We start from the raw sequence: 16,430 nt of genomic DNA on the forward strand, positions 1-16,430 counted from the left end.
TCACAGGATATTTTCTATTGATTTTTAGAGAGAGTGAAGGGAGAGAGAGACACACACACATTGATTTATTGCCTTCGTACATACCTGGACCAGGGCCAGGGATTGGGTCTGCGACTGAGATACATGCCCTTGATGGGAATTTAACCTTGGACCCTTTAGTCCACAGGCTGATGCTCTTTCCACTGACCCAAACAGACTAAGGTGGTTTTGCTTTTTTTAGTTTCTCTTTCTGAGAGGACATTATTGGTGCATAAAAATGCCATAGATTTCTAGGTGTTAACTTTGTATCCTGTTAACGTTGCCAAATTTGTTAATTAAATCTAGTTGTTTTTTCATGGAGCGTTAGGGTTTTATATGTACAATATCATGTCATGTATGACACTCATTTCATTATTGAATGTCACATTTTCAGAGAAGGCTCTCTTAATCTTTTTAAAATGGTACTTATGTTACTCCTTATATCACTAAACCAGTTTTATTTTTCTTGAGATTACTCACCACTATATATGGTTTTTCAATATTTGTTTACTGTTTACCCACTATTACAACGTAGACTCCATGATATATTTCCACAACAGTGCCTGGCAGAGAATGGGTGTTCCAAAAATATGTTGATTTAAAGAACAATCTATAACAGATATAATCTTGCAGGTATAGAAACTAAGCCACAAAAATAATTTTGGACCTGTCTGTATAAATTAAAACTCAAACTGACAATAGTGTACCCAATAATAACCCCACTGAAAATTACAGTGGTGTTATGTGGTAATCCCACTTAAAAAAGAAAAGAAATAAAAGCCACAGTTACCATCTAGAGGAATTTAAGTCTAACACTGGAATTAAAACATGCTAAATCTTACAAGTTGGATATACTACATAGGCAGAGACAAAGGCTAAATCTGCAGAATAAATGTACTAAGGATTTTAGAATGAAGAAACAATCAAGGTAGGAATTGGGTTAACCTTTTTTTAAAAAAAATATATTTTATTGATTTTTTTACAGAGAGGAAGGGGGAGGGATAGAGAGTTAGAAACATCGATGAGAGAGAAACATCGATCAGCTGCCTCCTGCACACCCTCCACTGGGGATGTGCCTGCAACCAAGGTATATGCCCTTAACCGGAATCGAACCCGGGACCTTTCAGTCTGCAGGCTGATGTTCTATCCACTGAGCCAAACCGGTTTTGGCTGGGTTAACCTTTTAAGAAATAGAAGGAACTACATAGGAATGGGAGTAAACATGCACATTGGGCCCAGCCAGTGTGCCTCAGTGGTTGAGTGTCGACCCATAAACCAGGAGGGCACAGTTCGGTTCCCTGTCAGCACAAATGCCCAAGTTGTGGGCTCGATCCCTAGTGTGTGTGCAGGAGGCAGCTGGTCAATGATTCTCTCTCATCATTAATGTTTCTATCTTCTCCCTTCCTTTCTGAAATCAATAAAAAGATATTTAAAAGAAAGCTTTAAAAAAAATAAGAAAGCTTTAAAAATACATTTATTTAAAAGAATATAAATATTGGTCAGTATTCAAACAAGCCAAATGATGTTATCACATGACACAACAGGCTCAGCTTATAAATATAACTGCTACATAACACATCTAAAGACAGTTGTTATCTGTTGCTATAATTTCATTACACTAAACCTATGACTAGAACCCAAGCTTGAGAAAACGCTTTGCCTTCATAATATTCTAGATGTGTATAGTTTCATAAGCTAAAAAAAAAAAAAAAAAATCTCCAAGGCTTTTCCTGAGCACATTTCATTTGTGTTCAAAGTAATTTCTGTGAAAATAATTGTCATCAATACTGTTAAGTTTTTCTCTATTCTATATAAGGAACTTAGCAGAAATGAGAACAGGCAAGAGAATGAAAGGAAGACACACAATGAAAAAATACCAGTGTTTTAGCAGGAATGCAATGGCAATGAGACAGGATCTAGATGAATAAAGAAGACAGAATAGAATTTACAAGGTAGAAGTTGCCAGAAACAGCTTAAATGACAGAACCCAGTTTGATATGGTTTTGGCTATAAGATTGCTATCACCACGCCACATGTTCCTTCCAGACTACACAGAAAGTCCACATACCTTCCACTGCCTTGACCTTTTCCTCCAACTCTCTTTTCTTCTCTTCCTTTAGCATCTGCTCTTGCTCCTTCTTCTGCACTGCTATAAGAAGTTGACGTTCTTCTTCCTCCTCTTTGCGCTTCTGTTTTTCTATTCTGGTAATCATAGGAGTCTCCTGTGAGGAGCCAGTAAGTGTAGAGTCAATATACAACAATGTAAGATCAGTTCTCTACTCTGAATTTCTCAATCTATTCAATAAATAATATTAGGTAGTTAGAGAATGTATAGCATACTTACAAATTCGTTTTTATCACCTAAAGAATATATATAATATATATGTAAACACACTAACATTAAAACACACTGGAGATTTTAAAAAGGGTACAAATTTTGGGCCCAACGGTTTACGTAATTTGTAGTCTTTGGGAGGTAATACTATAAAGAATACACGGAACTGGAGAACAACAAATTGAGGCAGTTCAGAGACCTTTCTTACAGCTTTAATATTTGACAAAAGTGAAACCTTAAAAAGTACCGTCATCTAAGTAAAAGGATGAAAAATATTCACTAGACAGAAAACAGACTCACAATTTCAACAATGTGCATCACTCTGAAACCCTTAACTTTTATACTTTTCTTTAGTAGTAAGACAAAATAAAATTAGGGGGATGGTAGTAAGGACCACTGTTTTGCCTTAAATACACTGAGAATTTGCCTAAAGAATCTAATAAAAGAAAAGGTAAACAAACACACACACAAAAAAACAGGACAACTATACTTTATTGAACATTTACTCTGTATATTCCCCAAAATAAATAATCTGCTTTGGCTCACTAAGTCAGAGAAAAGGGGTCTAGGGACAGGGTCAGGGGTTTAACTGGGGACCAGATACTGCTGTCCACTGCTCCCTGGTTGTAAGCCTCCTGGGTGTCTCAAGTTTAGGAGGTGCATAACTGGGGGGGAAGAGGGGTGGGAAAGGCAGGCATGCTCCTGGGAGGGAGAGCACTGTGAAGCTTTTTTTTTTTTAAAGATCTTTTCAATAGGAAGCAGATGTAAGACTCTTTATGCAGATAAATATTTAAAAGTTTCATGCTATGGAAACTGTTCAAGTGATTTTAATGTGGGGAAAAAAAGTGAATATAGATCGCCATTTACATATGTCATAATTAAACACTAAAACTGCTGATTAAAATTTTGTATCATTTTCTTTATAGGCCTTAAAACTAGTTTTGATTCTCCATTTGATTCAGATTTTGGAAGTTGTCATGCCTAGATAGCCTTTGATAAAGTCATTTTTATCATTTAAATTTTGTAAGCCTGACTTAAAAGGTAAAATCTGAAATGAGAGGAGAGATAAAAATGTAACAAACAAAAATTAACCATTATTATTGCATACATAATACTGTACTCATAAGGAACCTCAAAACATAAATAGAATTAAAGTTCCCCAAAATCTTTATCCTATAACCAGAGTAGATATGCTAGATACTGTTTCTGAAATGAGGATGGTCCTGGCATTAAGCAAGGACAATTCTTCTGAAGAATGTGTCCTTCTAGTTACTGGTTCCTAAAGGTCAGAAAAGTACCTTTGCTGCAATGCACGAGAACCATTCCCTTTACCCCATCTCTCCAGGTCCTTATTTAGTCCAACTTTTAGGCAACATCTTTCCTCAGCTGAGAAGTTATGACGGAATTATAGTTAATAAACCAAAGCAAACCAAAATAATTACTTTTGCTTCTTTCAGTCATATAGAGACTCCAAGCTGATACTACCTTCCTATATAATAAAGAGGTAATATGCAAATTAATCCTCATGCCCTCACAAGGTAGCTGCTTACGACCAGGCTGGCAGGGGGGTTAGTGAGGGACGAACAAACAGCAGGCTGCGTGGGGTGACCAGGTCGGCGGGGAGGCTATGAGGGGTGACCAGGCAGGCAGGGGGGGCAGTTGGGGGTACCAGGCCAGCAGGGGCGGCAGTTAGGGGCGACCAGGCTGGCAGGGGGGCAGTTAGGGGCGATTAGGCTGGCGGGGGGGGCGGGCAGTTAAGGGTGACCAGGCAGGCAGGTGAGCGATTAGGAGCCAGCAGTCCAGGACTGTGAGAGGGATGTCCGACTGCCGGTTTAGGCCCGACCCCCAGGATTGGGCCTAAATTGGCAGTTGGACATCACCTGAGAGGTCCCAGATTGGAGAGGGTGCACGCTGGGCTGAGGGGACCCCCAACCCCCATGCATGAATTTCATGCACTGGGCTTCTAGTTAATATATAAATTCATATGTTGGGGGGAAAAGGAGATGATAGAGGAAAACTAAGTCATGTCAAAGGAATTATTTCATTCAAAGAAAACTGTACTACTTTCTATAAATGAGACACATAAAAAGAAAAATGGGCACATATTTACATGTAACAATAATGTGTGTGCATTCTGTGCCTCTATGACAAAAGGACAGATGGTAAAAACATTCTTCATTCAAAGAGTACAAAAGGATATTAATAGGACCAAGAATTTTAATAAGGACTAAAGAGATGCAAGCCAATGACTCATGAATAGATATAATTAAACCACCAGAGTCACCTGGAAAACAACATGAATACATTTCAAGCATTAAGTCAATGGAAGGGGAAAAAGGGAAAGAATAGTTAATTACATAAGTCTTTACAATATATAAATATTTTTTATAACAAATATGATTTATTATTCTTAGTATGTAACGATGTCTTACAAACAGTAGCCATCCCCAAAACAAACAGAACACAAATACAAAACATATAGAAGATAACTAAGCCATCCACATCAATGATCAAAAGGGAGAGCACAATACAATAGCTTTTTCACTTATAAAATTGTTAAAAATGATACAAAGTGACACACTGTAAAGACTGGTAAACGTGTTCTGGAGAACAATCTGGACATACGTATCAGGAATCTATAAAGAGTACTACTTACACTTCTTAAAAATGAGATAGGCAAAAATGTTTTTGTGGTAGATTAAATAGGTGATATTATATACTCAACACAGCCAACAAAAATTTCATTTCTGCCCTGGCCAATGGTGGTTCAAGAGTTAGTGTCTGCCCCTGCATGGAAGGGTCATGGGTTCAATTCCCAGTCAAGGGCAAATACCTGGGTTGCAGGTTTGATCCCTGGCCCCGTAGGGGCAAGTGCAGGAGGCAACCAATTGATGTGTTTCTCTCACATCGATGTTTCTGTCTCTCTCCCTTCCATTCTCTAATAATCAATGGAGGATTAAAAAATGGTGGTAGTAAGTGGAAACTACACTGATACTTTCTCAGGACTAAACTGGAAATACAACTAAAATACAGGAAAACCACCCTGGAAATGAATTGAAGACTAGCTGGAGAGAACCCTGATAACCAAGGAGGGAAAGTGGAGAAAGCACAGACTAGTAGGAAGTGCAGAGGCACGGAAGGGCTAGAAGAGCTCCCACAGAAAACTCTGTGGTCTAAACCCAAGCTGGGCTCCCCAGCCCAAAGCACCAAAACTGAGAAAGGTGACCACCTAACATCTGGCTGTGAAAAGCAGCAGGATTGCTGTCTGCCAGTGAGAAACTGGTGGAAATGCAGGCACCCTCTTAAAGGTCAACGCAAAAAATTTCATGTGCAGCCATTCACCTTGGGTTCTGGCAGAAAAGACTGGAGCTCTCTGAAGAGACTCCATTATTGGGGACCTAGGGTTGGATATTGGAGAGCAGCCACCCATGTTTCCTTTGTTGGTGGACCTTTGCTATCCAGGCGGTTTTGTCTGAGGGTAAGGCAGTTGCCCCACCCTGTTGGAAGACTCTCACCCGACCTGTGGTCTATAGCCTGAGGCTAATCAAAACTGAGTGTCCATTGGACTTCAGGCAGAGGAGGATCTCTAGAGGCTATGAGTCTTTGCCCGATCTCCTTCTGGACCCAGGACTAGGAAAAGCAGACTCTGGTGCACATCTTGGTCCTTGCCAAAAAGTCCTAGCCCCAGCAGAGGGAGCCACAAGCTGTGGATTGCTGTTATCCACAAAGAGGGTATTCAGGGTGAGTCACAAACAGCATCTGAGATTGTCCTGCACTAGAGATTGGGAGTCATAGCAGACCTAACTAATACACAGACACAAACCCAAAGAAGCAACCATAATGGGGAGACAAAAACAACAACCACCAAACCAAAGAACAAGAGAATTCTCCATAAGAGCTAAACGAAATGGAGATAAGAAATTTATCAGAAACAGAGTTCAGAATAATGATGGCAAGGATGGTCAACAGCATTAGAAAATATATAGTAACTATGAAGAATAACATAGCACTAATAAAGAAAATAGTGGAAAGAATACAAAACAGATTAGGGAAAGCTGAGGATAGGATCAATGAAATCACTCAATCAGAGAACCAAAAAGAAAAACAACTAAAAACAACTAAAATCAGCCCTAGCTTATTTGGCTCAGTGGATAGAGCATTGGCCTGAGGAACAAAGGGTCCCGGGTTCAATTCCAGTCAAGGGCACGTACTTCAGTTGGTTGCAGGCTCCTCCCTGGCCTAGGCCCTGGCCCAGGCTTGTACAGGAGGCAACCAATCGATGTGTTTCTCTCACATCGATGATTCTGTCTTTCCCTCTTCCTTCCACTCTTCCTAAAAGTCAATGGAAAAAATCCTCGTTTAAGGATTAACAAAACAAAACAAAACAAAACAAAACCATAGGAGGACAGCTTAAGAGAGCTGTGGGACAACATGAAATGCAACAATATTCACATCATAGAAGACCCAGAAGGGGAAAAAAATGAGTGAGGAATAGAGAATGTGTCTGAAAAAATAATGGCAGAAAACTTCTCTACCCTGGTGAAGGAAAAAGTCACACAAGTTCAGGAGGCACAGAGAGTCCCAAGCAAGAAGAACCTAAACAGGCTCTTGGCGAGACATATCATAATTAAAATGCCAAAAAATAAAGACAACGAGAGAATCTTAAAGGCAGTAAGAGAAAAGCAATTTGTTACTTACCAAGGAACTCCATAAGACTGTCAGCTGATTTCTCATCAGAAACTCTATAGACCATAAGGGAATGGCATGAAATATTCAAGGTAATGAAAAGCAAGGTTCTGAAATGAAGATTATTATACTCAGCAATGCTATCATTCAAAACAGATAGTGAAATAAAGAGATTCCCAGACAAAAAAGCTAAAGGAGTTTATCACCACTAAACCAGCACTGCAAGAAATGCAAAAGGGACAGCTGTAATGAGAAGAAATAGAAACACAGGCATAAAGGATTAAAGTGGCAATAAATAAGTACCTATCAATAGTAAATACTGCAATCAAAAGACACAGGGTAGGTGAATGGATAAAAAAAACACACATGACCCATTTATATGCTGTCTATAAGAGACCCACCTCAGAATAAAAGACTCACACAGGATGAGAGTGAAGGCATGGTAAAAAATTTTTCATGTAAACAGACATAAAAAAAAAAAAAAGCTGGGGTAGTAATACTCATAAGTGACAAAATAAGACTATAAAATGAAGGCCATCACAAGAGACTATAAAGGTCACTACATAATACTTAAGGGACCAATTGAATAAGAGGATATAACCCTGGTAAACATATATGCACCCAATATGGGAGCACCTAAATATCTAAAAAAAAAAAAATCTAGAGGGCTTTAAGGAAGAGGTCAACAGCAATACAGATATAGTAGGGGACCTTAACACCCCACTGACATCACTGAATAGATCTTCCAGACAAAAAAATAACAGGAAAACAGAGACTCTAAATGATGATTTAAATGATATTTATAGGACATTTCACTCCAAAGCTACAGAATATAAATCAAGTGAACATGGGTCATTCTCAAAGATAGACCACATGTTAAGACACAAATCAAGTCTCTCAAGAAGATTGAAATCATATCAAGCATCTTCTTAGATCACAATGGAATTAAATTAGAAATCAATGACAGCAAAAACATTCCCAAACAGTCAAACACATGGAGGCTAAATAGCATGCTATTAAACAATGAACAGGTTACCATGAGGTCAAGGAAGACATAAAAAACTTCCTGGAAACAAATGAAAATGAACATACAACAACCCAAAATTTATGGGACAGTGAAAGCAGTTCTGAGAGGAAGTTCATAGCCCTAGAAGCATACCTCAAAAAACACAAAAAATTAATAAATTATTTAACCTTACAATTTAAAGAATTAGAAAGAGAACAAGAAAAGACCAGAGTAAGTAAAATGAAGGAAATAATAAAGATTAGAGCAGAAATAAGTGACAGAGAGACAAAAAACAAACCAAAAATAATCAATGAAAACAAGACCTTTTTTTGAAAATATAAACAAGATTGATGAACCATGAACCAGACTAATCAAGAAACAAAGAGGACCCAAATAAATAAAATCAGAAATGAAAGCAGTGAAGTAAAAACTGAACACACAGAAATACAAAGAATTGTAGGAAAATACTGTGAACATGCCCACAAGCTCGACAATGTGGAGAAATGGACAAATTACTGAAAAATAGAATCTATATAATTTTCCAAAACTCAATCAGGGAAAAAAAAAAACCAAACAAAAAACAGAATAGGCCAATAACAATTGATGAAGTAGAAGCAATAATAATAATAATAATAATAATAATAATAAAAAAAACCTCCCAGCAAACAAAAAACCTGGTTCAGGATGGTTTCTCATAGAAGTTTTACCAAACATTCAAAGAATTAACATGTATACTCCTCAAACTATTCCAAAAAGTCCAAGAAACACTTCCAAACTCTTTTTATGAGGTCAGCATTATCCTAATTCCAAAACCACATAAAGACACTACAAAGAAAGAGGATTACAGGCCAATATCCCTGATGAACATAGATGCTAAAATCCTCAACAAAATATTAGCAAATCACATCCAGCAATATATTAAAAAGAACATACACCATGACCAAATGGGGTTTATTCCAGGGATGCAAGCCTGGTACAATATCCTTAAATCAATAAATGTGATACATCACATAAACAAATTGAAAGACAACAATCACATGAGCATATCAATAGATGCAGAAAAAGTATTCAACAAAAACCAACACCCAGTTTTGATAAAAACTCTCCAAAAAAAATGGGAATAGTGGGATTATATCTCAACATAATAAAGGCAACATATGACAAACTTACAGCAAACATCATACTAAATGGGCAAAAACTGAAACCTTTTCCCCTAAGAACAGGAACAAGACAGGGATGTCTACTTTCACCACTCTTATTCAACACGGTACTGGAAGTCCTAATCACCATGATCAGAAAAGAGGAAAACATAAAAGGCATTCAAATTGGAAAGGAGGAAGTAAAACTGTCATTATTCGCAGGTGACTTGATTCTGTTCATAGAAAACCATTAAGACTCCATAAAAAAATTATTAGATTTAATAAATGAATTTGGCAATATAGCAGGATACAAATTAAGACGCAGAATCTATGGCATTTTTATACACCAATAATGAATTCTCAGAAAGAGAAACTAAATAAACAATCCCATTTACCACGGCAACAGAAAAAAATTAGGAAACTTATGAATAAAATTAACCAAGTAGGTAAAAGGCTGGTACTTGGGAAACTGCAGGATGTTGAAAAAAGAGATAGAGGAAGACAAACAAGTGGAAGAAAATACTGTGTTCATTGACTGGTAAAATTAATATCATTAAAATTTCCTTACTACATAAAGCAATCTACAGATTCAATGTAATTCCTAGTATAATACCAAAGACTATTTCACAGATCTAGAACAAATACTCCAAAATTTATATGGAATCAAAAAGACCCTGAATACCCTCAGCAATCTTGAGAAAGAACAATAATTGAGGAATCCCAATACCAGATGTCAAGTTATACTTACAAAGCCACTATATTCAAAACCGCCTGGCACAAGAATGGGCATATAGATCAGTGGGACAGTACAGGAGAACTCATTATGTTCAATTAATATTTGACAAAGGAGTCAAAACAGTCTCTTCAATAAATGGTATTGAGAAAATTGAACAGATACATGCAAAAAAAAATGCAACTAGACCACCGAATTATAGAATACACAAGAATAAACTAAAGGTGGACAAAAAATTTAAATGTAAGTTGTGAAACAATAGAAATCCTAGAAGAAACTATAGGCAACAAATTCTCAGACATCTCTTGTAGCCATATGTTTACAGATACATCTCATAAAGCAAAGAAAACTAAGGAGAAAATAAATAGGACAACATCAAAATAAAAAGCTTTTGCACAGCAAAAGAAACCATCAACAAAATAAAAAGGGAGCCCACAGTATGGAAGAATATATTTGGCAATGATACATCTAATAAAGGGTTAATATCTAAAATATATAAGGAGGAGGAACCAAGATGGCGGCAAAGGTAAACAACTAAACTGCCGCCTTGCACAACAATTTCAAAAGTACAACTAAAAGACAAAACGTCTACCACCCAGAACCACAGGAAAGCTGGCTGAGTGAATGATTTACAACTAAGAAGGAAAGAGAAAGGAGCACAAATGCTAAAAAGCTGAGGTACAGAGGCGCGCAAATTGGGCTGGTGGCGGGCGACTGGGCGCATGGCTCTTTTTCAACTCGAAGGGAGACAAGCTCCCGATCACTCTGAAATCCAGTTTCTGGGGACATGCGGGGGACCCAGACACCTACGGGGAGAAGCTGGACTCTTGGCCATCGGGTCTGAAAGTGAGAGTGACTTTTTTGCAGACGTGCGCCCAGCAATCATTGTTTACTGCGCTGGAGCGCGTGACACGGGGACTTGGAAACGCGGAAAGACAGAGACTGCTGACGGCAGCCATCGCCGTTTGTCACGACCTAGCCTAGTGATGCCCTGAGACCCTACCCCATCCTGAGACCCCGCCCTGCACATTCTACAAACCTGCCCAGGCTCCACACAGCGGCTTTTGCATATAAATGGTCTGTTCTGTGGAAGCTTAACCAAATAAACTGCAACTCCAGTCAGACTGCTCCAAAACCGCCAAAGCCCAAGCGTAGTTTCTGCTGTTGCTCCTGCTGGGTGGCCTCAGACAGTAGCTGACCTGCACCCCATTGGAGATCCAGAATCTAGAGTATCTAGTGGTCGGTGTGAGACGACACCAGATTTCAACCACTCTCATAAGGGACACATTCAAGAGGCAGACTCAGTGAGCACCAAAGCCCTACTGGAACAAGTCCTGCCACATAAACGTGTCTCCAGCACAGCAATTCTTCTGTTATAGACACAGCGGGTCCTCACAGCCAATTGGCCTGGAGGTCAATTCCTCCCAGTAACACCAACAACAATCAAGACTTAACTACAACAAGGCTGTACACAGAGTCCACAAAGGGGAGCACCGAGAGTGTCCACCTTAGGTATCTGGGAGGCTGACCCATGGAACCAATAGGACACCTAGTACACAAAGCTACCCTACCAACTCAAGGAAGCAGCAAAAATGAGGAGGCAAGGAAACAGATCTCAAATGAAAGAAATGGAGAACAAACGACTGGACATAGAGTTCAAAACCATGGTTATAAGGTTTTTCAAGAATTTCATGGAAAAGGCTGATAAATTTAATGAGACCCTCAAGGATATGAAAAAGGACCAACTAGAAATTAAACATATACTGACTGAAATAAAAAATATTATACAGAGACCCAAAAGCAGACTAAAGGAACTCAAGAATCAAGTCAAAGATTTGGAATACAATGAGGCAAAGGACATTCCTCCAGAGAAGCAAGAAGAGAAGAGAATTCAGAAAGTTGAAGATAGTCAAAGAGGACTACACCAATACACATCATAATTAAAATGCCAAGGGCAAAAGACAAAGAGAGAATTTTACAAACAGCAAGAGAAAAACAGTTAGTTACCTACAAGGGAGCACCCATACGATTGTCAATTGTTTCTCAACAGAAACTATGCAGGCCAGAAGGGAGTGGCAAGAAATATTCAAAGTGTTGAATAGCAAGAAACTACAACCAAGACTACTCTACCCAGCAAAGTTATCACTCTGAATTGAAGGGCAGATAAAGAGCTTCACAGATAAGAAAAAGCTAAAGGAGTTCATCACCACCAAACCAGTATTATATGAAATGCTGAAAGGTATTCTTTAAGAAGAGGAAGAAGAAGAAAAAAGTAAAGATAAAAATTAAGAACAACAAATACATATCTATCAACAAGTGAATCTAAAATTCAAGTGCATTAAAAATGTGAGGAACAGAATAAACTGGTGAACATAATAGAATCAGGGGCATAGAATCGGAGTGGATTGATAATTCTCAGGGGGAAAGGGGTGTCTCTGTGTGTGGAGTACGGGAAGAGACTGGACAAAAATCGTACACCTATGGATGAGGACAGCGGGGGGGAGGTATGGGTAAAGGGGGGGTGGGAACTGGGTGGAGGGGAGATATGGGGAGAAAAAGGAGAAACAATTGTAATAATTTGAACAATAAAAATTTATTAAATTAAAAAAAATCATAGGCTAGGAAAAAACCTGAGCTACTTGTATTTAAAAACCAGCATGCCAATTTTAATCATCTTATTTCTAGAAAAGAATGTTTCATTCATCTGCTACTCCACCCAAAACAAAAGTAGACTTTTAAGACAAAAAAATAAAAAAAAAAAAATATATATGGAAAAAAAAAGTAAAATATATAAGGAACTCATGCAACTTCACAAAAGGAAGACAAACAATCCAATCAAAAAATGGCAAAGGACCTAAATCGACACTTCTCCAAAGTGGACATACAGATGACCAAGAGACATATGAAAAAATGCTCAAAGTCACTGATCATCAGAGATGCAAATTAAAACAACAATGAGGTATCACCTCACACCTGTCAGAATGGCTACCATTAACAAATCAACAAATGAGCCCTAGCTGGTTTGGGTCAGTGGATAGAGTGTTGGCCTGGGGACTGAAGGGTTTGATCAATCCGGTTGCAGGCTTGATCCCCAGTGGGGGGCGTGCAGGAGGCAGCTGATCAATGATTCTCTCTCATCATTGATGTTTCTATCTCTCTTTCCCTCTCCCTTCCTCTCAATAAAAATATATTTTAAAAAAATCAACAAAGGACAAGCGCTGGTGAGGATGTAAAGAAAAGGGAACTGTAGTACACTGCTGGTGGGAATGCAGACTGGTGCAGCCATTATGGAAAACAGTATGGATTTTTCTCAAAAAATTAAATGCGGAACTGCCATTTGACACAGTGACCCCACCTCTAGGAATATATCCTAAGAAACCCAAAACACCAATCAGAAAGAATGGATGTACCCCTATGTTCATAGCAGCACAATTTACAATAGCTAAGATCTGGAAACAGCCCAAGTGTTGTATCAGTAGGTAAGTGGATTAAAAGCTGTGGTACATTTACAACATGGAATACTTTGCAGCAGTAAAAAAGAAGGATCTCTTATATTTTGAGACAGCATGGAGGGACCTGGAGAGTATTATGCTAAGCGAAATATGCCAGTTAGAGAAAGACAGGTATTACATGATCTCACTCATATGTGGAATGTAACGAACAAAATAAAATGTTGAACAAAATAGATCCAGATACATAGAAGCATAGAACAGACTGTGAAATCTTAGAGGGAAAACAGGGAAAGGTGGGGGGAAGGGGAGAAGAGATCAACCAAAGAACTCAACAATAAAGATTTTAAAAAGAAAATTAATGGAAAAATATGCTTTGGTGAGGATTAACAATAGATCTCTCTCTAAAAAGAGATAATAGGCAAATTGTCTGGGACACCGTAATGTCATGACCTCTCAGGAGGAGGCTGCGTACACAGGTGGGCAGGAGGGGACTGCATGTGTGGTGAGGCAAGCCCACAGAGAACAGGGGCTGCTAGCCACGGAATGCTGGCAGTCCCTCCTCTGCGCATGAGCTGCAGCGGAAACACCTTTTCTGACTGCTCATTGGCTAAGTTCCCTGTACGCGACTTACAATGTTCTTGGTAACTTGGGTAATAAGAATCCAAGAAGGTGATCTAGGATTTTTCCACCTCATTCCTGGAAGAAAAACGGAAGGTCCGCTGCTGGAGGAGCTAAGAAATGTCATATCCTGCCCTAGCCGGTTTGGCTCAGTGGATAGAGCCTCGGCCTGCCGACCGCAGAGTTCGGGTTCGATTCTGGTTAAGGGCAAGTACCTAGGTTGAAGGCTCCTCCCTAGGTCAGGGCTCATGCAGGAGGCAACCAACTGAAGTGTCCGTCTCACATTGATGTTTCTCTCCATATTTCCCTTTCTCTTCTACACTCTCTAAAAATCAATGGAAAAATATCCTCATGTGAGGATAAAAAATGAGAAAGAAAGAAAAGAAATGTCATATCCTATGAAAGAGACATCTTGAAAATGCCTAAAGAACGTCATTCTCTTGTGGCGAAGGGACTGGAGTCTGTGTTGATGAAAACACCTTGGCGGCTGCGGCGGCTGGCAGTGGCAGCAGCAGCGGGATGATGGGAGTGGCGCCTTCCCCTGATCAGCCCGGTCGCCTCCGGCAGAGGGAGGCCAGACTGCCGGGAGTGGGCCTACGCCGTCAGGAGGACATCCCCTGAGGGCTCCCAGATTGGAGAGGGTGCAGGTCAGGCTGAGGGACTTCCCCACCGTGCACAAACTTTGTACACCAGGCCTCTAGTAAACAAACAAACAAACAAATAAATAAAATTATTTCTGAGGATTATTTGATGAAACACATTCCTTACAATGTTAAAGGAAAAATACAGGTCACAGATTAATATTTACTACTAGAAGCCTGATGCACAAAGATTCATGCTAGAATGGGCCTTCCTTTCCCTGGCTGCCGACACCGCCTTTCCACTCCAGCCCAGCCCAGGAGTGACCTCTTTCCGCTCCGGAGCTGCCTCTTTCTGCTCTGGCCCTGCCTTCCCACGCTGCCCAGAGGCCCTGAGAGACAGGGGGTGGGGTGGAACGCCTGCTTCCCGCCCACTCCCAGTTGCTCGGCGCCTATGTATGCAAATTAACTGCCATCTTTGTTGCGTTAATTTGCATATCACTCCTGATTGGCTGGTGGGCATAGCAGAGGTACGGTCAATTTACATGTTTGTCTATTATTAGGTAAGATAATTCCAGTTCTGTAATAAATGCATTGAGAAGGGGCCTTAAGCAAAGACATATAAACAGTGGAATCTAATGAACAACATAAACTGTTGAAGAAAAATAGACCGAGACATAGAAGCATTGAACAGACTGTCAAAACTCAGAGGGAAGGCAGGGAAGAGGGTGAGGGGGCAAGAGATCATCCAATGAACTCATATGCATATATCCATAACATATGGACACAGACAATAGGGGTGGTGAAGGCCTGGGGTGTGGTGTGGGGCAGAGTGTGAGAGGTCAATGGGGGGGAAAAAGGGGACATATGTAATACTTTTAACAATAAGGATTAAAAAATAAATAAAACTAAAAAATAAAAGTACCAAAACCAGAAAACTAACAGTGATGATTTATTAATTGTAAGATTACTATGTCTTCTATAGTTTTCCACATGCAGTCTCACAAGTTTTTTGTAAAGGGATGGATATTATTTTGGACATAGAACTTCCCAAATAAACTGGGAAATCCAACTACTATTACATGATGTAAAATGATTTATTTTTTAGTTACTTTTTACTTCCTCCAGTGTGTGAACCCTGTAAAAGTAAATTGTTAAAGTACAAAAAAGTTAGAAGATTTTTAAAAATAAGTTTAACTTTTATTTAACTTTTTTTTTTAAGTTTTATATCTTGTATGTTACTTTTTTTTTAAAATAAATCTTTATTGTTCAGATTATTACAATTGTTTCTCCTTTTCCTCCCCATATCTCCCCATCACCCGGTTCCCTCCCCCCGTTGTCCTTATCCATAGGTGTATGATTATTGTCCAGTCTCTTCCCATACCCCCCACACAGACACCCCTTTCCCCCTGAGAATTATCCGTCCACTCCCATTCTATGCCTCTGATTCTATTATGTTCACCAGTTTATTCTGTTCCTCAGATTTTTAATTCACTTGATTTTTAGAATCACTTGTTGATAGATATTTGTTGTTCATAATTTTTATCTTTACTTTTTTCTTCTTTTTCCTCTTTTTAAAGAATACCTTTCAGCATTTCATATAATGCTGGTTTGGTGGTGATGAACTCCTTTAGCTTTTTCTTATCTGTGAAGCTCTTTATCTGCCCTTCAATTCTGAATGATAGCTTTGCTGGGTAGAGTAGTCTTGGTTGTAGGTTCTTGCTCTTCATCACTTTGAATATTTCTTGCCATTCCTGTCTGGCCTGCATAGTTTCTGTTGAGAAATCAGCTGACAGTCGTATGGGTGCTCCCTTGTAGGTAGGTAACTGTTTTTCTCTTGCTGCTTGTAAGATTCTCTCTTTGTC

At 39.1% G+C, this 16,430-nt stretch overlaps 1 protein-coding gene across 1 annotated transcript in view; it reads right to left on the reverse strand.

Moving 5' to 3' along the window:
* LOC103304095 (chromatin remodeling regulator CECR2) overlaps nucleotides 1-16,430 on the reverse strand; it is a 205,141-nt gene that overhangs the window by 20,777 nt on the left and 167,934 nt on the right. The window contains exon 8 of the mRNA XM_054718673.1: nucleotides 2,087-2,240. Coding sequence (XP_054574648.1) covers nucleotides 2,087-2,240 — 154 coding nt within the window. The remainder of the gene's footprint in view (nucleotides 1-2,086; nucleotides 2,241-16,430) is intronic.

Source organism: Eptesicus fuscus, chromosome 7, assembly GCF_027574615.1.
Source record: "Eptesicus fuscus isolate TK198812 chromosome 7, DD_ASM_mEF_20220401, whole genome shotgun sequence".
In the NCBI taxonomy this organism is placed as follows: Eukaryota; Metazoa; Chordata; class Mammalia; order Chiroptera; family Vespertilionidae; genus Eptesicus; species Eptesicus fuscus.